The sequence below is a fragment of the Dryobates pubescens genome, chromosome 5 (genome assembly GCF_014839835.1).
Source record: "Dryobates pubescens isolate bDryPub1 chromosome 5, bDryPub1.pri, whole genome shotgun sequence".
Taxonomy (NCBI): domain Eukaryota; kingdom Metazoa; phylum Chordata; class Aves; order Piciformes; family Picidae; genus Dryobates; species Dryobates pubescens.
Window position 1 is genome coordinate 11754661 of NC_071616.1, and position 26519 is coordinate 11781179.

General features: G+C 41.7%; 1 protein-coding gene across 1 annotated transcript in view; it reads right to left on the reverse strand.

The window, feature by feature from the left end:
* The window catches only part of ZFYVE26 (zinc finger FYVE-type containing 26), a 51004-nt gene that overhangs the window by 2482 nt on the left and 22003 nt on the right, over window positions 1-26519 (reverse strand). The window contains exons 19-40 of the mRNA XM_054161615.1: window positions 25554-25760; window positions 24052-24157; window positions 22550-23289; window positions 21865-22061; window positions 21278-21382; window positions 20489-20611; window positions 19578-19754; window positions 18546-18792; window positions 17036-17134; window positions 15070-15227; window positions 13382-13551; window positions 12009-12037; window positions 9758-9879; window positions 9448-9668; window positions 8414-8561; window positions 6324-6533; window positions 4849-5064; window positions 3717-3914; window positions 3191-3393; window positions 2326-2467; window positions 1731-1790; window positions 571-753 (exon numbers count right to left, since the gene is read on the reverse strand). Of these exons, the coding sequence (XP_054017590.1) occupies window positions 571-753; window positions 1731-1790; window positions 2326-2467; window positions 3191-3393; window positions 3717-3914; window positions 4849-5064; window positions 6324-6533; window positions 8414-8561; window positions 9448-9668; window positions 9758-9879; window positions 12009-12037; window positions 13382-13551; window positions 15070-15227; window positions 17036-17134; window positions 18546-18792; window positions 19578-19754; window positions 20489-20611; window positions 21278-21382; window positions 21865-22061; window positions 22550-23289; window positions 24052-24157; window positions 25554-25760 (4061 nt within the window). The remainder of the gene's footprint in view (window positions 1-570; window positions 754-1730; window positions 1791-2325; window positions 2468-3190; window positions 3394-3716; window positions 3915-4848; window positions 5065-6323; window positions 6534-8413; window positions 8562-9447; window positions 9669-9757; window positions 9880-12008; window positions 12038-13381; window positions 13552-15069; window positions 15228-17035; window positions 17135-18545; window positions 18793-19577; window positions 19755-20488; window positions 20612-21277; window positions 21383-21864; window positions 22062-22549; window positions 23290-24051; window positions 24158-25553; window positions 25761-26519) is intronic.

Genomic DNA, 26519 nt, shown 5'->3' on the forward strand with positions numbered 1-26519 from the left:
CTGCGAGGCACCCCATGGACATGGCTCCTATTGCATGATATGAACTTGTAGGTTCTCTGCATCTCAGCAGGAGTTGGCCCTGTGACCCATCCTGGCCCAAGGGGTGGACTGGGTCCCCTAGCCTGATTAGTAGAACTTCACTGAGGACATCTCCTTCCATCACTGGGATGAAGACATTGTTAGGGCAAAGGAAATCTTCAAATTGTTTCCCATAGAGGCAGCAGATTTTTACCTCCACACATCCTCTGCATGAGCCAGGGAAGCCTCACTAAACCAGCACCTCTCACCCCAGAAAGGAGCATTTAGCAGGATTCTGTGAAGCAGAGATTCTCTCTCCACCATGGATACTCATTTGGGAATTGCAGGGCAGGAGCATGCTACAGCTACTTATTGGCTCCTCTCAGAGTAACTTGTGTAAGGCAAAGCACACACTCCCACCTTTAGACAATGTATGTAGTACGAAGTCAGAAGGACTCACTGACAGACCAGCACAGGCACCAGAGGATGGTTTCCACATGGCCTCCATTGTCTGTTTCACTTTAAAAGGGGCACATTGAAGGATAGAATTACCTCAGCAGGAATATTCTTGAACTCATTTAGACAGTTTAGGATTATGTTATCTCCATCATTTTTTGCTGCAGCTCCAGATTCATTGACACACTTGAGGAGCTGCCGGATCTCACTGTACTTCTGCTGCTTCACTAGCTGCTTGGCCACTTTGCTGTACACCTCTGTAGCCTCCAGCTGGAAGTCCTAGAGGTAGTTGGAACATGAGAGTAACATGTTAAACGTTCTCAGAAGGTTCTCTCACAAGTAGTCTATACAACTGAGATAATCTCCTCAGAGGACAATGTATCACACCATGTTCCAAAAAGTTTTGGGGGCCTCATTTCCCAGTCATTACTGCTCAGGACTTGCTTATAGATTTTCTATAATCAGACTGGTTAAATTCAATTTTACTGGAGAATAAGAGCACTGATAGTGTCTCCTTTTCAGGAGTGGTGAAACACCAGTTTGATTTCTTCTGGCAAAAGATTTTTCATAGGTCCCTACCCACTTCTTCCTCACTTAGCAAGCTCCCACTATATTCCTCCAGCCACCCCACCAGCAGTACACCTTTTGTGTACCCCAAGAAATTGACCATCATACACATCCCACATAAAGGGAGAGATGATAAAAGCTGTGGACTGATCCTGCCACAAATAAGGAAAAAGAAAAGGAAGAAAGAAAAAAAGAAGACGACAACAGAAGTGATGCTAAGCACCTCAACTTCTACCCATACATGAGGAAGGAGAGGTCTCCAGAGATTTTCCAGTTAATTACTTTTCCTCTCTCAGCTAGGACAACAGTACAGAGACAGTCCTGGCACTGTGTCTGCATGGCTATCATGAACTGCAGGGAGTTACCAAGTCAGAGTTCTCAACTCACATCTGATTGTGTTTTGCCACAGGTAAGTTACTGAAGGGAAAAGGCACAGCCAAGGAAAAGCTGTACTTTATTCCCTCATAGGACCCAGTTAGTCTGGAAGTGTCCTGCCGAAGCAGAGTCTTCATTTCTTCACCAAGCTTGCTCTGCATACATGGACATTTGATACTTGAAACAAGAGGCTGGTTGGGGATTTTTAATTAAAAGACATTAAAAAAAAGAAAAAAGTCTTTTGCTTGAACAACAGCTGCTTGCAGGAGTTATTTTTGAAATAATAGTACTTGCTATATCAAGTTTCTCCATACCTGAAGGACTCTAAAGGCAATTCCAAACCCCTCCTCGATGTTTTTGCCTTCCAACATGACCTGACAAGAGAGGCACAGACAAGTCTGGGGATGCACATTCGTTTTTCATCACATACAGTTAAACAAAGATGCATTTCCACATTTTGCCCAGAGATCAAAACACAATGCATTACTTCAAGAGAACACAGCACCACTCCAACAAGCAGAGCAAACATCAGGTCTGTTGTCACAAGCCAGTTCCCTGTGGGACACAGGGCAAATTGTAGACGGAGTGGAGTTGAACGTCAAGAAGGGTTAGAATAACAGCAGTTATTTGCCTTGCCTCTAAACACAATAGGAAGTATAGTCAAAATGTATTTGTATTTGGGGTCCCCTGGCTCTGAAAAGTTGGAGCCTTGAGGAGAGGAGCTCCAACTTCTCATGCATTCTCCACTACTCTGAGACATTTTTCATAAATGGAAGGTTGCACACATGTACAAGCAACCTGCCCATGAAAAATACAAGACGCTGCTCCAACCATCCAATGTTTCAACCTGTGTACAAAGTAGTATTGCTGGTGAAAAATAAGAGGTGTGTTTGAAATAACAGTAAGTACCTTGCAAGCAACATCCATTTTCATGTTATTGTTTCCAAAGAGTGTGGGCAAGGAGGAACCTGTCATTTGAGAAGTTCCTGAGCTCTCGCATCGATGCAGGAACTTGGTTACTTCCATTTGCAGATCAACTGTATTGATGTGCCTACATAAGAGGAAAAGTTGCAACTTTATTTTTAAACAGAGAAAGTGTCAATTATTTGTGTGAACTTACTAATTTCTTGAACATAAAAACTACTTCAGCTACATTTTGACTTTGTCTTCTGCACAGCCAAGTCTGCAGCAATGAGACACTTCTCAGATCTGTGCACTTAACATGCATCACAAGCTGAAGGTGAGCACTCATTCGCGTTATTTTAAAGAACTGAGACAGAGAATCACATTCCAAATACCTGTTCCCTCTTTTCCATCTCATCACACACAAAGCCCAAGTACAAGAGTGATTTGGCTACATTTACATTTCAACTTTTGAATACAGTGACTCAGTTATGTCTGACACTATAATTTGTACATAGTTGGGATGTTGTGAGTTAACCCTTGCAGGCAGCTAAGCACCACAAAGCTGCTTGCTTTGTGGAGAGGAAAGAAGCGGATTGATATATAGCTGTTTGTGCACTGTAGGGTTTTTGTTTGTTGTTTAAATTAAAGGAAGAGAGATGACACATATTTTTAGCAGAAACAATTGCTCATCTCCTGGGTTGAATTGCTGGGGGAAAAGGTAATGAGAATCCTATACTTGCAACCACATAAATGTCAGATTTGGGTCAGGCAGAGCTAGCATGTGTTAGCTAAAACAAATTTAAATACAACTACTGAAGAAACCCTGAATCACCCCTTTCCTATACCTCAGCTTCTTGTTTATAGATACCTTGAAACATCTGTAGCAGACATTTTCTTCCGAAAAGTGAATGTCATTTTTTTCCTTCCTGAACTCCTTGAGACCTCCTGCAGATAGACTTTGAGATGGTCCTTGATCTTTAGAAGCCATGTCTGTTTGCCTCCCAGTTCAGTGTAGGACTTTGCTCCATGAGTGAAAAATCTAATGCAGGTCATGGCAGCACGAACATGATCCTAGAAGAAATATACTGAACACTAAGACAGCCCAAAGTACACCACCCTCACTAATCATTGTCTGCACTGAAGTGCTCATGCAAAGCAGGCAGTGCTCTGTTTTCTTTAAAACAGTAGTTAAGAGACTGAAATGTGCCAGATTCATGACAGACACACATCAGGTCAGCTTCAGTCAGGCTCAGGCCTTCCTATCTGTTTCTCAGAACTGGAAAATAGGAAAAAATACACCTTTGCATCATGCAGATTTAAACCAAAGTGAATAACCAAAAGACTGACAGCATTCAACATCTCACTGAAGGAGATGGCACTGACCCTCATCTTACCTTCATGAACTGTTGCAGCTCATACAGAATATGGTAGTAATTCTTTCTCTGTAAGTATTTGCAGGCTGCAATCAAGTAGACTCCCCAGCTCTCCAGTCCTGGATCAATGGTTTCCAGTAAGTTCTCCAACATATGCAATTTTCCACTTTCATAACTTGGAATGAAGATGCCTTCAATGAACACTTCTGATGGGGACTCCTACACAAACATCAGAAGGGCAGCATAAAGCAAAGCCACTGTGGTGTGCTGATTTTCATTACATAACAAAGAAGTGTTAAGTGACAGAGATCATTAAATTAATCATTCCAGTTGGAAGGGATCTCTGGAGGTCATCTGGTTCAAACACCCCCTCAAAGAATTGTTCTGGGCCTGACTAGTCAAGTTCTGAGCATGACAAAAATACAATGATTCAGCAGCCTTTCCAGGGTCCAGGTCCTCCCATGTCTGAATAGTCTCACTGCAGAAAATCTCCTTTCTTTATATTCAGCTGGAATTTCCCCTTGCTCCACACAATGTCTACTGTTTCCTACCCTAATACTGTGCACATGTGGGAGAAACCTGGAGCTCTCTTTCCTGTAATCATGTACTTGGTAGCATGTAGCTCTCCTTTTGCCTTCTCTTCTTCAAGCCGAAAACACCTAGCTGTATTGCTCTCCTCATATAGCATGTGCTTTAAGAGCACTAGCTACTTTGCTGGCCTTCCACTTTGACAAGTTCTATTTTCTACTAGGGACTCCAAAACTGGGTACAGTAGTGCAGTTGAAACCTCACAGGTAGTGAGCTGAGAGGCATTTTTTTACTTCATTTGACCTCCTGACTCTTGTCTCACAAATGCAGCCTCACATATTAATGTTACCATGGAAAGGAGCACGTGTGACAACCTGGCCACTGTTTCAGTACAACAGGGAAGAGAGATTAAACACAAGATGTAAAGATCAGTTATTTTTTTCATGACACTGAATTCTCATCAGATAGTTCACATAACAACATTTAGGACCTCAGAAAACACCTGTACAGAAGAACACCCAGAACACTGCACGATAGTCACTGCAATCTTAAACTGGCCTTGAAGTCCTCTTGGAAATTTGAAAAATCACTGTTTAGGGGAAGGCAAATGAGATTCATTCCTTACCTTATTTAACAAGTGAAGCAGTGCCTCTCTCATGCAGTCATGCCTCATGTAAAAGCTTATTATTGCCAGATTAGTGCCATAACTATGCAAATAGAACAAGCACTCTTGATAGTAGCTGTTGTGTTGTATCTTCCCCTCACACATCATCTCCAGAGAGAGACTTCTCGTTCTCAGGGTTGTTTCAAGTTCCCTCAGTGTGGCAAAATAATCATCATCCTGTTGTTAAAATGGAGTCAACAATAGATGATGAGCAAGAGGAGAACTTTCTTTTCACTTGGATCTTGTCATTCAGCCCTGAAGCATTTCTGTTAATGTTATTTTTTAAAAACAGACAGAATGATAGAATGGTTTGGGTTAGGAGAGACCTTAAAGTTCATCTAGTTCCAGCCCCACCTTCCACAGGCAGGGACATGTTCCACTAGATCAAGTTGCTCAAAGTCCCATCCAACCTGGCCTTGGAGAAAATGTTGCTTTGGAGGGGTGAGAATTCAGTAATGCTTTTTATTAACTCCAGGCTGCAACTCTGCTCTCAACCTGAATGCTGCTGTAGCCAGCATGACTGTCCTGGGACAGAGAGGAGACTTATTTAAATACAGTTTCCTGTCAACAGTTACTTCAATAACCAAATTCAAATGGGCTTTTTTATTCTGCTAAAATATGTACTACTGAGAGGGCTCTTATCATTATAATTCTGCAGTCATTTAATACTAGATGTTGGGGTTTGGTACCTCATCAGAACTCGCAGAACTAACCCTAAACTGTGTAATAGTCCTTTTTGACAAGCAAAGGAGAGTGGGACAGCATTTGTAGATTCTTTGAGTTCCTCCCAAGTTATTTTCAGTAGCACAACAGCATCACTGCAGCATCACAACATATTGTTGGGGTTGAGTTTAGTTTCCTCAGAGTGTAGCAATAACATGTTAACCAGTACAACTTCTTTCCCCTTGTCCTGGTTTTGGCTGGGACAGTGATAATTTTCTTCCTAAGCAAGTGATACTGGTAGCTGGTGTTTTGGATTTAGTGTGAGAATAATGCTGAAAGCCCACTGATGTTTTAGTTGTTGCTAAGTAGTGCTTATCCTTAGTTAAGGACTTTTCAGTTTCCCATGCTCTGCCAGCGAGCAGATGCGCAAGAAGCTGAGAGGGGTCACAGCCAGGACAGCTGACCCCAACTAGCCAAAGGGATATTCCACACCACAGAACATTATGCTCAGTGCATAAACTGGGAGGGAGCAGACAGCTCCGAGATGCTTAGTTTCCAGCTGGGGTTAAACCATGACACCCTTCTGCTAAGCACGCCCCAAAATCCTATGCTCTGGTTCTCAGCCAACAACCCACCGTCACCAAACATCTCAACAATAATCAGTTTACAATATGCAACCATGAGAAGAGAAGGAAAAAACCCAAACACCTGATACAGTAGCATGCTTTGCTATAAGATGTGCATTAAAACACTGCGGAGCAGAAGACTCTTACCGCAATGAGTATGGGCTTCACTGTGGACTCCAGATACTGTATCACATCCTGGACCAGCCTTGAACCCTGGCTCAGCTGGTTTAGATCCATAGGTGGCTTTAAACATCGGTTAAACTTCTCTCTTGCTGAACTTAAATTTCCAGCTTTAAGGCAAGCCATGCCCCAGGCATGCCACGCGCCGCCTGGATCCAAGCCAGATTTTGTAGAAACCTAAACTCATAGAATAGAATAGAATAGGATAGGATCGAATAGAATAGGATAGGATTGAATAGAATGGAATAGAATAGAATCAGTAAGGTTGGAAAAGACCTCAAAGATCATCAAGTCCAACCTGTCACCCAAGACCTTATGACTACTAAACCACGGCACCTAGTGCCACATCCAATCCCTTTTTGAACACCTCCAGGGATGGTGACTCCACCACCTCCCTGGGCAGCACATTCCAATGGCTAACAACTCTCTCTGTGAAGAACTTACTCTTCACCTCGAGCCTCAACTTCCCCTGGTGCAGTTTGAGATTCAAAATCATTTGTCAGTATTCCAACACAGTCCTAGCCTGGAGAACAGGAAAACCTGACTTAACACATAGCCTGATCATGACCTTTCACTTCCTAGAGCAGCTTTCCCATTAGAAATAAAACAAAACATAAAAAACCTCCTGATTGTTTCTGTATTACTGGTGCAATATACCAACCACCCAAACATCCACAACATCCAAATGAGGAAATATTTTTGTTGTACAAGTTTAAGACATTGATTTATCTGGGAAATTTCAGTTCAGCGGTTCTAAAACTCAGGACATTTTCACATCTGCTTATCTACAGCAGAGGATTTTTACAGAGCAGAACTCATCAGATTTGTGGTTTAATTAAAAAAACCACAAGGCTTCAAAAGATGCTTCACAAACTGCCACCAGACCAGCTGCCTTTAAGTGTGAACTAATCAAACTGATTTTATTCTAACAAGGCCTCCACTACTGCTGTTTATAACCCCTCAAAAATCCTTATCTGTTTACAGCATCATTATCCTGCTCTTAAATAACTGCAATGCCACAAACTGGAGCTTCATGAAATCCTGGGAGCAGGGGAAAGAGAGAAGATGATGAATCACACCAGATGAGCACCAATAGATTTGCCAGCATTGCTGATTTTCAAGTCAATGCTTGGGATGTGTGCCCTACTAGTCTCTGCTATGGGATTATAGACAAGTTAAATCAAATGTACAGGCTTCAGATAAGGTCCTGCCACAAAGGATCACAGTATCACCAAGGTTGGAAGAGACCTCAAAGATCATCAAGTCCAACCTGTCACCACAGACCTCATGACTAGACCATGGCACCAAGTGCCACATCCAGTCCCCTCTTGAACACCTCCAGGGATGGTGACTCCACCACCATCCTGGGCAGCCCATTCCCATGACGAACACCTCTCTCAGTGAAGAACTTTCTCCTCACCTCAAGCCTAAACTTCCCCTGGCGCAGCTTGAGACTTGTGTCCTCTAGTACTGCTGCTGGTTGCTAGAGAGAAGAGACCAACCCCTTCCTGGCTACAACCACCTTTCAGGTAGTTGTAGACAGCAATAAGGTCTCCCCTGAGCCTCCTCTTCTCCAGGCTAAACAATCCCAGCTCCCTCAGCCTCTCCTCATAGGGCTTGTGCTCACGGCCTCTCCCCAGCCTCATTGCCCTTCTCTGGACATGTTCAAGTGTCTCAATGTCTATCTTGAATTGAGGGGCCCAGAACTGGACACAGTACTCAAGGTGTGGCCTAACCAATCAGGCTTTCTACTAGATGCCAAGATTCCTCTATTTAATGACTTCCTTGCAGTTAGTTCCTTCCAATTTTAATTGGACTGGCAAAAAAAAAAAAGGCCCCTACCCCTTCCTCTAGCAGCCTGCTCCACTGCAGAAGGATTTTTCCTTCTCAAAATTTTTTTCCCAGTGTTCAGAAAATTATTTCTTCCTTGCTTAAAAACTTAATCCCAGTTTGTAACTGTTTAAATGTCTATATTTCACACATCACATCCATCTGAACTCAGGAGGGAGAAACCAAAAAGCCACTACAGAGGCACTACTAACACTGACTGTCATTACCTCTATAGCTAGCTGATAGTACTCTGCTTCCAGAAGCTGATTTCTTAATCTTGTTACTGCTGCAGGGAGAAGAATCTGATCCAAAGATGGTATTGGACGGTAGGCAGCAGCAACCAAAATACTCAACACATCGACTTTACTGATGTAGCTAGAAAGAAACAAAGAGGTTAATCAAATACCATTACCATACACCTAGAGAACTTTGTCCAACTCCTAGAACAGTGGCTCCTAATCACCAGGATACCACATTTCTCTATCCATCACACTGTCCCATTCAGGTGCTTTTTATTGGGGCTCCCAGCAATATTGGCTGATACTGACTACAGATACCAGCCTTATGTTACCAAATCAAAACAGTAACTGTGAAATTCCTGTATTATACCTGCTATCCCAAGCTCTGTAGGATAAAACTGAAAGAAAGTGTAAAATGCTCATTCTCAGGAATAGAATAGAATAGAATAGTAGAATAGAATAGAATAGAATAGAATTAACCAGGTTGGAAGAGACCTTTGAGATCATTGTGTCCAACCCATCATCCAACTCCATCTAATCAACTAAACCATGGCACCAAGCACCCCATCCAGTCTCTTCCTAAACACCTCCAGTGATGGTGACTCCACCACCTCCCTGGGCAGCCCATTCCAATGGCCAATCACTCTTTCTATGAAGAATTTCTTCCTAACATCCAGCCTAAACCTCCCCTGGCACAGCTTGAGACTGTGCAGGTTAAAATCCTGTATTGAAATACAGATTGAAAGCAGATACACAATCTGAGCAGTAGAATATTTACTTCAGTCTTTGTGAAAGATTTCTCCATACTCTGAGACTCTTCTCAGTAATTATGTAGTTATATTACTTGAATTTCTACTGTTTGTACTCTCACTTCATTCTTACATTATGAACTTCCTGTTTCAGAAGGCTGCAGTACAATCACAAAGCAGCCCTCTTACTCTCCAGTCCCCAGTGGAAAAAAAGATAACAATCTTGACAATGACAATACCTCACCACATCCCAGCGAACATCTGATAAATCACCTGTCACAGAGAGCTAGATCCTGGCTCCTTCCAGCTTTTACAAACATCATTTTGGCACTGAAGAGCAATTGTTTCATGATGTCCATGAGGAGACCAGCATCCACCTCAGGATTAGTGAGTCCTTGGGACAACTTGCAGCAGTGCTCTATCAGTTGGTGTCCACACACTATACTGTCACTGTGCAGGCTAAGGATGGCAATACACAAGGAAGAGCTGGGAGCCTGACAGTTTGAGAAAAGACAGACAAGCATGGGTATTGAGGTAGCTCTCCAGGGGAGTGCTTATACTGGACTCTTTCTCCAGATCTCACCTGTTCATAATAAAATTCACTGCGTACAATTTCATTCTCTTCTTCATTCAGGGTAAAAATCCATTCAAGCTCAGTTGCCTTGGGTATTCTCACCACTGTGGAATATTCATTATTAGAATTCTCTGTGGAAATACCAGGTAGAATCACCAATAAACCTGGCTATGGATACATAATGCAGAGTATTCCCATACTCTTGTAAAACAGTCATCTGTAATCCTCTCATTGTGCCACCTCCTGGCAGCAGCACGTCAGGCACACATTACAGAAACATTTCCATTCCTCAGCAGGCCATCAAATTATACATAAACTTACTTTCACTGCTAGCAACACCCTATCACCAAGAACTCTCTCCAGTAACATGTTCAAATGATTATCCAGTTCTTATCATACTGGCACAATAATCTCCCCTCTTCAGACTTACCTCAAGCAAGTTATTAAATATTTCTGAGCAGGAGGCAAGTGAAAACATGAGTGGAAACTGAAGAATCAGTTGTAAAAGATTGGGTGAATTGATTTAATAACCTGAATTCTAGAAAGATACATGCAATTTGAACACACAGTCCATCTGCTTTAAGACAATTGATTGTGAGACGATGAGCTAACTCCTTACATTGTTTTCATGTAAACTAGCCCTGCAGAAAATTGGAGTTTTGATCGTATGACTCAAATTTCACTTCAGTAGTTCAGTATCACTAAGGTTGGAAGGGACCTCAAAGACCATCGAGTCCAACCTGTCACCACAGACCCCATGAATAGAGTAGGGAGGCCACTAGTGCCCACTGCAGGCTTGAACTCATGACCTTCCCATTAAGGGTCTTATGTGCCACCAACTGAGCCACAGACTGGAAAAGACTTCTGTGAAGTCTTTTTCTTCCCTTCAGATTAAGGAAATTTCTGGTTTGAAATCAGTAACCCAAAATAGCTACAAATCATGTGTTGCCAGTCATCTGAGGGCAGCTGAGAATGAACAAGCCCTCTGATGCTCATGTTTGTGATTGTGGTTCCCAACAGAAAAGTGTCACAATGCTAAGAAATGGAGAGCTAAGCTAATTTGCTATTCTTCCCTCTGATCAACTTCCTCTTCTCCCTGGAAAAACTTAAATTAAAAAAAGGAGAGGAAAAAAAACAAAAAAGCTGCCATTTCTAAATCAAACTTGAAACTGGAATAATTGCAGTAAGCCAGGCTTGAAAACGTTTGATAAGCCTTCTTCATGGTCTCATCAGGTAAGTTAGAAAAGCAGAATAAACCACTCTCCTTTACATACTGTTCTTATTCACTCATACTCTCATACTGAACAAATCATATGATGGGCCCAATGGTATTTAGAGCTGCATGCAAAGAGAAAGACCTAAGCAGAAGCAAAAGAGCTCAGAAACTGTATTTCAGTCGTTAGTTTTGTAACAAAGGTAGCAGTAAAGCAAGCCTTCCTCAACAGCAAAACAATAAATTGCTCTAATAGCCCATAATACTTTAAAAGGATAAAGAAAATAATCTCCTGGGGTTTGGGTTTTGGGGGTTTTTTTGTAGCACAAATGCAAATTTTGTTTCACATGGCTGCTGCAAGCCCTTCAAATAACTGTGGTTTGGTCTGTCAGAATTTCATGTCAGTGTGGGGAAATCTTGCAGAATCACCACAAACACCATACTACACAACAAGGAGTAAAAACCTTCTGAGGAAAAATGGTAGGGGAAAAAAAAAGTCAACTAGATTTTGTTATTCCTGAAGCATTATGATATTAGATGTGGAAATTTAGTCCATGTTCACACAGCCAGCAAAGGAGATGGACACAAAGAGGGCCATGAGAGGGGCTGCAACTCTGCGCTACCCGCAGACTGGGGGGATTAAACACCACAGCACATTGCAGTGGCATTCAGGGCTGTACTGACGTGCTTTGTATAAAGAGGATCAGCCAGAACAGCTCTGTAGTGGGCCAATTAATTCCTGCTCATACCACAGCCTCTCACTGACTGTTTTTAGTATGCAAAGTGCATTCTCCAACTGCTGTTTTTCAGTTCCTTCCTTTGATCCCCATCCAGCACACTCGATATTGGCTCAGACATTTCTCCTAAATCAGTTTCCGTTCACAGAAGTTTGGAATATTCAGTCTCAGCCCACCATGCAAAAGCTATCACTGATATTTTGCAGCCAATGTTTTGATCACCCTTCAGCTGCAGCTAAGTGTTATCAGCTTCCTATCTCTATCTCTGCTGCTAATCAAGCATTTTTTAAAAAGTGAAGTTTCACATTACCTTCCACTTGGGCCTGATCTCCTTTTCCACTGTAATAAAATAAATGACAGAAAGAAACATCATGCCTACTCCAGCACACTGGGGAAAACACAGTTTCAAATGAGAGATCACTATGGCTAGCCTTGTCAGAGGACTGTCCTGAAAAAATTCTAACACCTCTCCTTCCCTGCCCCCTCCCCTCTTCCCACCCCCTACTGTCTGGAAATACAAGATCCTACATCTGCATTGTTGTATTCCAACTACATTAAGGAATTAGCTCTTGTAACTTTCTGTAGGAATGGCACTGTTGTACATATCCTAAAAAAGCAAAGATGGAGCACAAGAACGGCCCGGTATCAGAATGTGCCAAAGTGAAAATCAAGTTTTTGCATCCAGGGCTCTAAATCCTTAAGATTTAGTTGGTTTTGGTATACAAATAGGACAAACAGCAAGAAAAAAAAATAAAAAGCCAGACACTTAAGCAATTAAAACATGACAGGTGGCATTCAGACTCACTGCTAGGCTCTGCTGACCTAATCTGGCAGTGTAAACAACCACACTGATAGAAACTGGCTCAGCTAAAGGTAATGCTTGCTATTTCACAGCTTCCCTGTCAGATCTGCAGAGTATTCCTCTTTTCCTAGCAAGCCTGCTGACACTGCCATGGCAGATACTGCTATCTGCAGGCTTGCTAGGGAAAGAAGAAATGCAGCTGAAAAGAGTAAGCCTTGCTCTCTGTGACTCTGTCAAGCCTGCTGAGACCGCTACAGCCGATACTGCCATCAGCAGGCTTGACAGGGTTACAGGGAGTATCAGCTATAGCAGCCTCAGCAGGCTTGAGAGCCACAAAGAGTAAAACTCATTCTTCTCAGCTGCACTTTTCACCAGCTGGCCTAGTGTACACACAACGAATTTTACTAAGGGCAGTTTAAAAGCCTGTCTAATTCAATTTGGTTTTGAATACCCAAGAGTTTGAGGAGTTGTAATCAAGGGATTATGGAATAACATTAAAACACTGCTATGCTCAGCAGAGCTATTCAACATGTGATGTTAATCCAGAACACAAATAAACTGCAAGAGACACTGTCACACTGTAGTAGTTTGTGAACTGAAAGTTTTACATCAAAGCATTCAATTATTAGGTTTAATAATTGATGCTAAAAGAACAGACTTTGTTGCTTGGTTTTCCAATGTTCTTTCTAATATGAAGAGTAAACTGAGGCATAAGGAACGTCCTCACACCTATCAAACCTGAAAATCCCAACAGCTGGAGGCTAAAAAGCTGATGTTACTATATCATCCAGATAAACCCAAATGCTTATTTCCCTCTCATTTCATTCATGTACTCTGCTGTCTACATGAAATTGAGGAAGGCTTAGAATGGAAGGACTTACACACTTGTGTCTTGTGCTAAGCCAGGCAGATGTTCTCTGTTGTAGTAGCCATAGCACTGATCACATACACGAGCCAGATTTTCTCTGCAAGCTTCTACTGCCATTTTCTTGGTGGAACAAGTGCTGCACACCAGCCTGCCACAGCGCCTGCAGTGATGGCGCCTGTTAAACTAAGCAAGAGGTGATGGATGAGTTACAGAAAGAATTTACTGAAGTCCCTTCCTAATATCTGCCTCCTCTCATGAGTAAACTTATTTCCTCTGAAGAGAGGAAAAACCATGCTCGATAAGGCTTTTCAGAACCATACAATGATTGATTGTCACTGTTATAATTTCTTTCTGCAGAGGGCATAGCAAAGAGAAAAACAAAACACAACACCAAAGCCCAGAGGCAGGCACTTAAACAATGTTTGCTGCCCCAGTGTCTCGGGCTTTTCGCTGCCTGAATTGCCCCTGTTTTGATCACAGCACTAATTAGGTCATCTCTTGGGAAAGTCAGAAGCTGTAGACTGTCTTTTTGACACTCATTTAAGTAATTTCCAAACTCAAAAGAAATAGATACTGTGAGAAAACTGCACTCAATTCAACAGAAGATAACAGACTGTCAGCACACCTGCAAAACTCAGAATTCTCCCTTAGAGAACCAAAGCAGTTACTCAAGTATTCTATGAAACAACAGGTATTAGAAAAGTGCAGACAAGAGCAAAGATTACATTTTCTATGCTGGTAATCTGAACTGTATGATACTGATATTCATATTATCTCTTGCTGGCACAGTCTTTTGGAATATTAATATAGCTATTACTACACATTTTTGAGACCTCATATTTGTCTCCTCTCTGATGAGCAGGTTTCCTCTTTAGGCTCTATCACTACACAAGGCTCTGCAAAGTGCCAACTGCTGCCAGTCTCCAACTAATGGTTTGTGGTCGTTTGAGGCTGTGCCTTTAAGAACAAACACTGCTGGAACACACTGGCTAATGTTTTCGGTACTAGAACCAAAACATTCTGATATTCTAAACGAATTTCATTGGTTGATAAACAAAAATGCAGCTTTAGATTGTGAAGCAGTTGGAATTTTTTTTTTCCTCAGTTCAGTTCGGTTTGGGAGTTGGGGGAGTTGGAGGTTTCAGCCTGTTCTCCCTGCCTGCTTCTTCTGCGAACTGCTGGAGTTGGCCTTCAGATAAGCAAACACTAATCCTGCATGGGCTTTTGAAGCTTGCTAACAACTCTTCTCCTTAGTAACTTGCCTTTCTCTCTCTCTAACCCCTTTTTGGGGAAAAAGGGAGGTAGGGGGGGGAGAGAGGGGGTTCCAAGGAGGGGATCCCTCCCTCGGGGAGGGATTTTTGTTGTGTTATTTGTCTTTGCTGTGTATTTCTGTGTATATACTGTAAATACCTGTATATATTGTGTTATATATAACCTGCTTTCCATATATGCTTGTAAATATATAGCTTGCTCTTCGACTGAGTTAGCTGTGGTTTCTTACTCTGTGGAGGAGGGAGAGCTAAGCCCTCTCTCAACCTACCACATGGTTAAATACCGAAGGACTGGCAATCTTGTCAAGCTTACACTGATGCAGACAAACATATAAAGTAGCTAGTGTCTCTTAGGAAATGGACTATGAGCAATTGTTCCTATCAAGGTCACAGTTCTAGGGATGCCTGCACTTCATTTTTTGCTCCTTACCATAGTGAAGCGTTCAGTTTTGCAAACCATGCATATGGTTTCAGTGTCGTCAGGTATCCATTGCTGCTTTGGTGGTGGCTTCTCAGGAGGCACAAATTCTTGAGGAAACAAACTCTGCTGCAGACTTCTGTCTCTGGGACTTGATGATATGGTGACACCTTAAAAAAAGCCAGGCCAAGAAAAACATGGAATAGGATTTAAGCTGCTTAATGAAATCTTGAATACCAGCAAATGCTACAGACTTCCAGAGGTTGTAGGATCTTTCTGTCTCACAAGATGAGTACCAGGATCTTTCAAATAGGCATGACAGAACAACATTGTGTAAAGAATATATACACTATAAGCTACAGTTCTAAGATTGCAACACTCCAGAGAACACTTCAGGTATCAAGGTATCAGTGTGTAGCTCTAGTTCCAGCCCATCGCTAGCTGAGAATCACCAGCCTTGGAGCTCTGAGGATATCCTCTGCTGGTCACTCCCTGAGAGCACAGGCTGTGCAGCTCTTACAATGTATACCCTCTGAATACTGCATCTCTTGCATTAGATGCTGAAGGGAACCTATAAAGGGATTTGTGGTTGGCTTTAAGCCACAAATCTTCTTCAATTCTTTTGGCTTAAATGATTTTATTCATATTAATCTGTGTTTGAGGACTGTGTGTGTAGCCTCTTAAGCAATATAAGGTGTGCTGTTTCCCTCAGGTCACAAGAGGGATCCTAGGAAAAAAAGGTATATTCAAGGACCAAAAGAATGACACATATAAAAGAACCCCAACCAAACAACCCTCCCCTCAAAAAAGACACAAACTCCAAAACCCAACATAAATGAGATGTCTACTGTAAAACCAAAGTTAAGATCCACCAAAAAAATAAAAGTGAGAAAAGAATGAGAAGATAGAGAGAAGTACCACAACAATGGGTTCCAGACAGGCTCTGCCTGTATACTGGGACAGAGGTTACAGAAGTGACAGAATCACAGAATGTTAGGGGCTGGAAAGGGCCTCAAAAGATTGTCTAGTCCAACCCCCCTGCCAGAGCAGAATTACCTATACCAGATCACATGGGAACAAACCCAGGCAGGTTTTGAATATCTCCAGAGAGGAAAACTCCACAACCCCCCCACTGGCAGAAACCCACTAGCAGCCCGACTGGGAAAGAGGCAATTTATTCCCCCCCTGATGTAGTCCTGTTTTCGGTGATCAGTTCAACACTTTTTGTTGTTTATTTTTAATGTAGGGTCTGAAATGGAAAGGTTTTGTGCTGATTTTTCAGACATTTTATAGGTACCTAAGAAAACACAAAGGCATACACTTCTTGTTCGCCTTTAAGCTCTCTTTCAGTTGGGCACAAAGCAGGGCCACACCTTGAGTACTGTGTCCAGTTCTGGGCCCCTCAGTTTAAGAAGGACATTGAGACACTCGAACGTGTCCAGAGAAGGGCAACAAGGCTGGGGAGAGGCCTTGAGCACAAGCCCTATGAGGAGAGGCTGAGGGAGCTGGGATTGTTTAGCCTGGAGAAGAGGAGGCTCAGGCGAGACCTTATTGCTGTCCACAACTACCTGAAGGGAGGTTGTAGCCAGGAGGGAGTTGGTCTCTTCTCTCAGTTGGCCAGCACCAGAATGAGAGGACACAGTCTCAAGCTGTGCCAGGGGAAGTTTAGGCTGGAGGTGAGAGTCATTCGCCATTGGAATGGGCTGCCCAGGGAGGTGGTGGAGTCACCATCCCTGGAGGTGTTCAAGAGGGGACTGGATGTGGCACTTGGTGCCATGGTTTAGTCATGGGGTCTGTGGTGACAGGTTGGACTTGATGATCTTTGAGGTCTCTTCCAACCTGGGTGATTCTATGATTCTGTGACCTACTAACCTGCATTAAATGAGACCCAAGTTACTATTAAGTGGTGGGACACACACAAGGCATAAAACAGATAAGAACACATTGAAAGAAAATGGTACCAAGGTCTTAACCTCACCAGTAAAGTTGACAGGAGATAGCTCTGATGATCCTGATTTAGACAGCACTTCACACTCCAATACCTGATTGATGCTTTCTTGGATACGTATTAGAGAATCTAGGACAAAGGGAAGGAACAAATAAAAAAAATCAGAGAACAATCAACACTGGCCACAAAGCTACCTGGTTTTAGGAAAATTAGAGGAATTCCTTCACAGGATTGATGTAAGAATGTCAGCACAGAATGGGATAATTACATAATGACAAATTGCTCTGTTTTCACAGGATGTCAGGGGCTGGAAGGGACTTCTGGAGATCATGGAGTCCAACCCCCCTGCCAGAGCAGGACCATATAATCTAGTGCAGGTTGCACAGGAATGCATTCAGATGGGTCTGGAAAGTCTCCAGAGAAGGAGACTCCACAACCTCTCTGGGTAGCCTGTTCCAGTGCTCCATGACCCTTAGTTCTTCCTCACATTGAGGTGGAACTTCCTGTGCTGTGGTTTACATCCATTGCTCCTATTACAGGGCAGAAGTGAGAAGAGTCTGTCCCTGCCTTCTTGACACCCAGCTCTCATGTATTTATACACATTCATTGAATCGCATCTCAGCCTTCTCTAAGTATATAAAATTCAATGACCTAAAGGGCAGAGAACAGGATCCTTGCCAAAGCAATGGGCACAGGAATAACACAACAGAGAATAAGTGTCAGATGTGTCACAAGATGCTCATGGTACCAAATGGCAACGGAAGGAACGTACTTGCAAGGTTATTGGTAATTTGCCAGGAAAAGAGTTAAAATCTGATGCTTTTATGTTAACAAGAGCTGCATCTTTAAATCATGAAATGAAGTCAACATTTGGAAAGTGGTACAAAGCAAGTTAGTGCCATAGATGTAGACATAAACAGGTACAGATAGGTACACTTGCCATGTGCTTTTAACAATGAAACAAAAGCACTGTACTTGATCTGCAGCAGCCTCTGCTATGCCAGTTCTAAAGCTCTGGAAGGAGAGCCAGATGCAGGAAAAAAAATAAATAAAAAAATCAAGAGACAAGATGGATGAGAAGGGACTGGCAAACCAGAAAGAAGAATTGTGCCAACACCATTCAGAAGAATTACAAGTTTAAAAGTTTTCTATGCGAAAAAAGGAACAGGACACTAGGAGGAGGAAAGACTATGTAAGATAAAATCCCCACTCTGTTTGGGGGAAAGTGGAGTTGGCTGAGGTTTTAGAGCTGCTGAAGTCATCAGTGACTTTATGTTAAACAGGAAGAAAATAAAATTGAACTATATCATAAAATAAAAGAGAGCCCCCAAAAAGGAGTGATGGAGGAGAATTCAAGACACACTTGAAACTCTTGGGTCTTGGGGACACACAAAAAAGGCAAAGACTTTTAAGACTGTGTCCTTGGCTAGAGCAAGACTGGAGGCACACATCTGAAATGTTATGGCACAACTGGTGAAAAGATTCTAGGGTTAAATCAGCTCTTTCCCAAGTGGAAAACTGCATTCTCAAGGACAGTCACCTGATTTCTTTTCCTTTAATGCAAAAGGGAATTTGAGAGCTTTTTCTGCATATTCGGAGAGCAAATTGTCAATGTCCTCTACAGTAAAACCAATTTCCTGTCCAGTTAAAAGCTGGTGCAGTGTCTGCACAGCAACAGCTACCCAGTCCACCTTCATATTCATGAGAAGCTGCTCCAGCATGAGCAATGGCCTGGAGGAGAGGTGGATGTAGTTAACACGGGAGAGCTCAGGCAGAGTCAGCAGCACCTGAGACAGAAGGAAAAAAAGCATATGTTAAGATGATACACCTTCAATTTTTTTCCCCTCTTTTTATGGGTGAGATTAAAGAAAAGAAGTTAGCACAGTAGCTTATGCAGGGAAAGAAATATAGAGGCCAAAAAAATGTAAACAGGAATTCTCAGACCTATTCCTACTGCAGTTGAAAGCATTTTGTGACCTCGTAACACATCATTTCTAGTAGGGTAGAGTACATTCTCTTACTAAATAAGCTTACAAAAAGATGTGTTATCCTCACATCATTTGAGGAAATGTTGAGAGAAGAAAGTAAGAGTAATCCTAAAGATGAACAGTTAATATGGACACTTTTCCAAATAAAATCATGTCTTCAAAAGAAGGAAACAGGAAACCCAGCAATATACTGTTGTGACACACACTGGAGCAAAATGCTGTCTTGTAGTCCTGTAACAAAACAGACACTATGGAAAATACTGCATTTTGTTTACATATAATGCTTTCAATGAAACTCATCTATTGCAATGTTAATGCATCTATTCCTAGGCTGGACACAGAAGCTGTATGATTTCAGTAAAGACAATGGCCATCCAAAAAGAGGAGTGATACTGTCTGCCTTTGGAAGGTACTTGAGAGAAACATCCCATGTAAGCGTCGAAGACCACCATACAGGTGGGCATATGTAGGATACCTGGTTTAGTGACACCAGCAAGTAAGCTGAGGGTGCTTCCTTTTTCACTTGGGACAAAGATAGGAACTCTTGATAAAAAAAAAATTAAAACCCACGAGGTTTTAGATACCTTTGATCCTATATAGAGTGCCTGGATTTCGTTACGGCGTGCTGTTGTCAGATTTGCATAGAAGTGAGCTGTGAGGTAATCAGCCAAGAAGTGAGAGGCTGCCAAGTTTGGATACTGGTCAAGGGACTGTTCACTGATGGCAAGGCAAATACCAGGGTCATCAATTCTTTGTAAAAGCTACAAAACCAAACAAAATACAGTGAATCCCCACTACATTCCTGGAAAGCAGTCTTTCTAACAGGCAGTCCAAGAGAGATTATTGCCCTGCAATGTTCCAACAAGCAAACTAACTTGCACAAGTGTCTTCAGTAGATAAAGATTATTTAGACAATCCATTTGTAGACTGCTCATTGCCTATTTACTCCACCTACTAATTCTTTTTATTTTTAATTGAAGTAAGTAAAAACTAAGTGAGGAACAGGACAGAAGGCATAGTGGTCAGAAGTCTCCACTTTTCTTCTGGGATATTTCCAAAGCTACAGAGTCTGAAAGAGCCTGTACTTCACTTTACACTGTTATTAGCAACAGCTCCATAATTATTAAAACAAGAAGAATTCACACTTCACTCCTTTGGCTACTGAAGCACAACTGACCTGTTCCTGTTACCAGTTTCATTTCTCGGTTTCTATGCTTAAGCAGCACAGAAATGCCTCATTATGGTTTTTCACACAAAAGGGGCCTTCTTCTGCCACGTAAATGACATTTATTAGGTCAAACAACTAGATTTCCAAGCTGGATTTACACTTAAGCAGAACAGGGGAGAACCAGGATCCTGATAGTACATCTAAGCATACAGCATCTCTTCAGGGAAGAACCAAAACAGCCATGATAACACACATGAAGTAGTCAAAGAAAACAGTTCTCAACTTTTTTGACCTATGGATGTAAGACTGAAAGAGTCTTGCTATTACCTGCAATGCTTTTTCCACATCTCCCATCTCCAGTAAGTGGAGAAGGTGCCCACGGTGAAGGCTGATCAAGTCTTCTCTTGGGACAGGATATAAGTGCCCCCATTCCTCACACAACTCATAATCCTAAAGAATTAAATAAAAAAGCATTAGAAGAAAATAATATTTTAAAAAGGACAAACTCCATTATCTCTGATAAAGCTGTTTCTCCCAAAGTACTGATCAACTTCACACACTTGGATGAGGCTCTGGCCAGCCTGATTTAGTGTGAGGTGTCCCTGCCCATGGCAGGGGGGTTGGAACTAGATGATCCTTGTGGTCTCTTTCAACCCTGACTGATTCTATGAAATTCTGTAGCTTAGATTCCTTTGTCACATGCAAAAAGTAAACAATTACGTTGACCAGGAGAAGAAGATGATAGTCAATTTTGTTAGTCACACCTCACATTAAGGATACCTTAGAGAGAGAGACTTTTAAGGCCATCCAGACCTACAATATTAGCACATATAATAATCAAGCCTGCACTATGCCAAAAGCTATGCCATTAAAGTCCTCAAAATTCTAAGAGAAATGAACAGGGTGTGAGAGTTAAAATTTAAGAATTATTAACTACATGTAAATCTTGACATTAAATACAGATCTACATTTGTTTCTGTAGCACAGAAGTGAGTAAAAGAATCCTTCCTCCCAAGGTAATCTCTACCAATTCCTTTTTCAAGATACCTCAACAAATTTATCTATTAAAAGTTTAATGCATTCCAATACAACAAAACTTGTATGACGATGCCTAACCTTTGCTTTCAGAATGATATTCATGATGGCCTGGGGGTCATCAGTGCAGGCTTTTTTCAGATCCTGCCAGTCATGCCACAATGGTTCACTTTGCACAGTCAAAATCTGGAAAATATTATGGTAGCACAAATTGTAAAAGCTTTTAGGTACAACAGTCGTTGAGACTAAGAAAACAGCTTGGAGCTAATGTCAAAAGGAGTCCCAAATGTCAAAAAGGAGTCCCACATTTATCTCTAGTCTGGGATGATGTCATTGTCCTGGTTTCAACTAGGATAGAATTAATTTTCTTCCTAGTAGCAGGCTCCAGCATTTGCATGGGATGGAAAACCAAATACTTTGCAAAAAAGCAGTTTCACACAAATGTTTATGTCTCATCATGTCTGCAGACCTGAACGCTAATAGGAGAGAGTATAAAAGTTATGAAAGACAGAAGCACTGAAAACACATGAACTGTTTTGGACCAAAGACTTGAAAACCTACTATGATCCAAAAAAGAGAATCAAGGGCTGAAGTTTTTCAAAGGGCAAGCATATTTACTCCCTGCTGCCTACTTCATCTCACTGTTTATGTGAAGAATGACTTTGTACCTTTTGATAAACCTGAAGCTCTTTCTTCATGCTCTGCAGACTGGCTTTTAATTCATCAGTTATACCCAAATCAGAAATGCAATAAGCCAGGATTTCCAAACAGGCATCAAGGGGCCATCTGTCCAGACAGCGCAAAGCCAGCTGACTTCTCAGCGTTGCGTTTTTCATTTGGAACAAGTACTGCCAACCACTCTTATCTGTGGAAGAAACAAACCATTAGACTGAAATTCAGTTTCTGTGGTACAGAAAATTTTAATAATAAAATCCTCATCTTCACTGGATGGCATTACCAAAAGAACCAGTCCACTGCTGAAAAATCTATGCATCAGATGCTCAGGAAGTAAGCGAAGTTAGCATGGGATACTTTAGACTCCAAAAGGCACCTTCTTTCACAGGAGGCATCATCCACATATGAAAATGACACTGCTGTTAAGAGATGTTCCATTAACAGTACTATGATGCATTCCAGATCTCTTGAAACAAACTGGTCAGGATTTGAACATTTGTAAAACAGAAACTAAACCATCAGAGAAAGCAAATTCAGGATGAAAGAAAGGAGGGGATGTGTTTCCGTCTTTGGATTTGCCCAAGGACCATGACCTGGTCAAGGCTACATTCTTCACTTTAAAAAGGTAAAAAGAAAAAGATTAAGGAAAAAAATAATGCCAGACTTAATCCTTCTTACCTTCAGCAGCTGCACAGCTCAGCACAGCATCTTTCACACTGATCAGCTCCTCCATGTCCTGACTGTACAGATCTAAGATGTTCAGAGCTCTGTCCCAATCTTTCGCGGCAAGAGCTTGTTCAAAGACTCCCATTAGTATCTTAACAGCTGTGGTGGAATGCAGTCCTAGGAGAACCAGAGCTATGTATGTCTTGCCAGAGAAGACAGTAGCCAAACTGCTGCCTTCCTCTTGCTGATTCTGAAGTGGCTCGAACATAGAAAGAAGAAATCGTTCCAGTATTGGGAACTCCTTCAACAATGCCTCACACTCCTTGGAAATCTGTTCCAAACTCAAGGGCACCTCCCGTTTGCCCCGAAATTCCATCCAAGATAAACTTGATTTGGGAACCTTCTGTATATTAGATGCACTTAGACATGCCACTGTAGCCATTAGCTTCGACTGAGACTTCAGGAAGTCCAGGGAGGAGGCAGTGAGTGTGTGCTGGCTCAAGTCATTCACAGGGGATGGGGCCTGAGCAGAGATATCCTCAGGGGTCACTGAAGAGTTGTGAAGAGGTATTTCAACATCTGGCAGGCAGTGGTAGGCACACTGGTGTGCTAAGTTGCTGATGTTTGTCAGCAGAGACTTTGCCTGGCTGGTTTGCCTTGCACTGCACAGGGACAGTGGTTCACAGCAACAGTTCACAATAACTTGCTGCACATTTAAGTTCAACTCTTCTTTAGCCAAGAGAGAAGAAATCCTACAGAGTTGAAAACACAAACAGCTCACCTAGCACACACAAAAGGCACTTTACAATTACATATTATCATAAATCTTCCATACATTTTGTGACCATAAGCCTCCTAATATTCTTCACAGGTACCTATGAGGGGAAGCGTATGTGTCCTGTGTTTACTCAGTATGAAGAAAACAGACACAGCACATCAGTAATAATTCAGAGATATTGGTGCCATTCCATGAAAGAGAAGGAACTTAATCCTCAAATGTGATGTACTAAAACATTTCACTCTTAGTGCTTATCTTTTTAAGAGCTAATTTGTCAAATCTGACACGTTCCATGCCAGTCTAATCTAGTAATGTGTGATGGAAGACCTTAGATTATCCATTTTCTCTACTGATCAATGCAAAGAGCCAGGCCCAGCTGTATCTTAAGAAGCTCTACTGGTCTATTTTATTACAGTGCTAAGTTGCAAGTCTACTACCCTGAAATGTCACACATTCACTTAAAAAAAATAAATCCACATGAATGCATTCTCTCTCATCACAACAGGTAGTAGTTGTTAAAAGTAGGTAGCTACAGTTTTCCCTATCAAAAAAAATCTTCAGGTTGGTAGAAAAGCCACTGACTAAGCTCCTCTGCACACACTAATCCTTGCTTGTAAGACACAGTAGGCTGTACTATCTGTACTAAGTAGACAGAGAAGAATTTAATCCTGGCTAAGGTTCAAAGACACCTACACCAAAATAATCTAGAGAAGTATGTATTTTGAAAAGCACCAACCTGTCAGGATGAACTTGTCTCTCAAACACAAGCTGGGAGAGTAGCTGAGATGGACTCTGCTGTAGCAGTATGAAAGGATTCCCCACTTTCACTTCTGCAGACATATCTTCAAAAAACAAGAGCCAAACCCCTTATGACATTACAAACACACTAGCTGAAGACACCAAGCATGTCGTATTTTAGGAACACAAATTTCAAGAGATGGAGTCTGAAACCTCTTTGACTAAATTCCCAGAGGTCCACATTCACATCAGTATGTAAAATCCAGCATAAATTGCAAAGCATTTGTGATTATGATATGCCTCTCAAACTTGGCTCACATTTTAGTGGACACATTTTACCAACTCACATTTTCCCAAACAGGTAAAACAGAGAGTCTTTGGCTTTTAAGTGAGATCTCAATTCACGGAGCTCAGCAACTCTGCTTCAGACTTTCACCACAACATGTATTTGTGGTGAGAGACAGAAAATGTTTCTGAGGAACCTCTGGATGTAGATTAGTGAGTCCATGCTCTGTTCCAAATCAAAGTGAGCAAAGGCAGAGGGAACTCACAGGCATAGAGCTACTTCTACAGAGTGAAGCCCTGGCCAGTATTGTCGAACAGCCTTTGCATTCACTACAGAATTATGTCATGTAACTCTGAACAGATTCTTCTAAGTTTACCTTTTCCTTTTACCTTCCAATACAATAATACTTCCTCAAAACTCACTCAGTCCTATTTTCTTTGGGGGGGGGGGGGGGGGGGGGCTTTGTCAATGAAGACTGAATCATGTCCATACAGCAGTTATGGTTGCCCTGTAAGTGACCTGAGCTGAACCAGCATATCTTAAAACAGATCTTTGCCCCTTTTTTAACTCATCCTTTTGGGAAGGTAGTCTCTGCAGTCAGTACTGTGGTATTTTGCAGTAGTACAGCTCAATTAATGTCAACTTTAAAAAACAGACAAGTGTTTTTCCCCTGGCACAGTGAACTGTTGTGTTGTTTGGACAGCTTTACATGCCAATGGTGCATTTCTTTTCACGGACCTGATTCCATGAAAAAATGCTGCCTGGCTACCTCTGCATAGCCCTCTACACACTCTCTCCTTATCCCTACACCTGCAGGGCACTAGCAGTCTCTAAGGGAGCTGAAAAGCTCACAGCATGCTGATTCACTGGAAGAAAGTAAAATGAACCTTGTCTTACAGAGTAGTGATCAGAATTTTTGGAGGCTAGGGGTTGTTTTGTCAAAAGTAAGTGCAGGAACTGGGTCAGTTGTTAATGTTTCTGTTCCTGCATTCCTACTGCCATCAGCTCTTTTTACCTCCGCTTTTGGTGATCCACATATTAAGAAATAACATTTTTTAAGCAGTGTCATAATTACTTGACATGAAAAGATCTGACTGTGCACAGAGTGTAGGTACATTTGGCAAATCATTTTTGTACCATTTCCAGAATGAGTCTGGACTACACAGCCTGAGTATTCTCACCTAGGCTCTGACTTTCCAGCAGAAATCCCTTACCTAGCTCCACATTCAGGCTTCGTAACACAACAGCAGCCAGTGTAGTGATGTAGTCAAAGAAGGCCTTCACAAAGCTTGTCTGTGTGTTGCTCTGTGGCATGGTTTGGAGAAGGAGCTGTGTTTGATTCCAAACCAGGTGCTTCTCCAGCTCCATAGGTTTGAGGGAGGCCTGCTCCACCAAGGTGCCAAGCAGGCCCCCTTTAGAGTCTGGTTGAAGAGAATGACATACATCCAAGATTCACATAAGCATGAAATGCAAAAATGGAAGAGGAAGGAGGAGGAAAAGGAAGAGAGAAATGCTTTAGCTTAATTTCCTTTCTGCAATTACAGATGCTAGTCTGGGTATTTCAATTTTATTACAAGAAAGAAGTTTTCACAGCAGAACACATCAATAGTTCATCTAAATCAGTAACCACGACTCTGACAACTTAGAAACATACTAAGGCAGGTCTGAAATACACCTAGATGTGTGTCATTAGCTTATTTGAAAACAAAGGTGTTGACCAATCCTTGTGCTCCATAGCATTTAGCCCTTAGAGCTCTCCTAGAGTTTTGCCTATTAATCATGCAAATATCTGTAAATACTTTATAAACACCTTCATGCCATTTAGAAAATCTAGTGAATGGAAGAAACCAAACCAAACCAAACCAAACCAAACCAAACACCAACCATCAACCAAAACCATAAGAAAACACCCCAGTGCTATATAATGAACAGAGCTCTGAGAAAAGGCAATGGTGAAAGACTTCACAAAACTGTAAGATATTTTATGATAGCTCTATATAAACTATTGCAAACAAATTTTTGTAGGGCTATCATAAGACAGCTTATAGACAAGTAAGTGTATCTTTACTATTGCTTTTTTTTCCCTTAAACAAATAGTTTTATAAATTTATCTCCTTTTTGTTAAGAACAACAACAACAAAAGAGCAATAATAAAGATACACTTAATTATCTACAAGCTG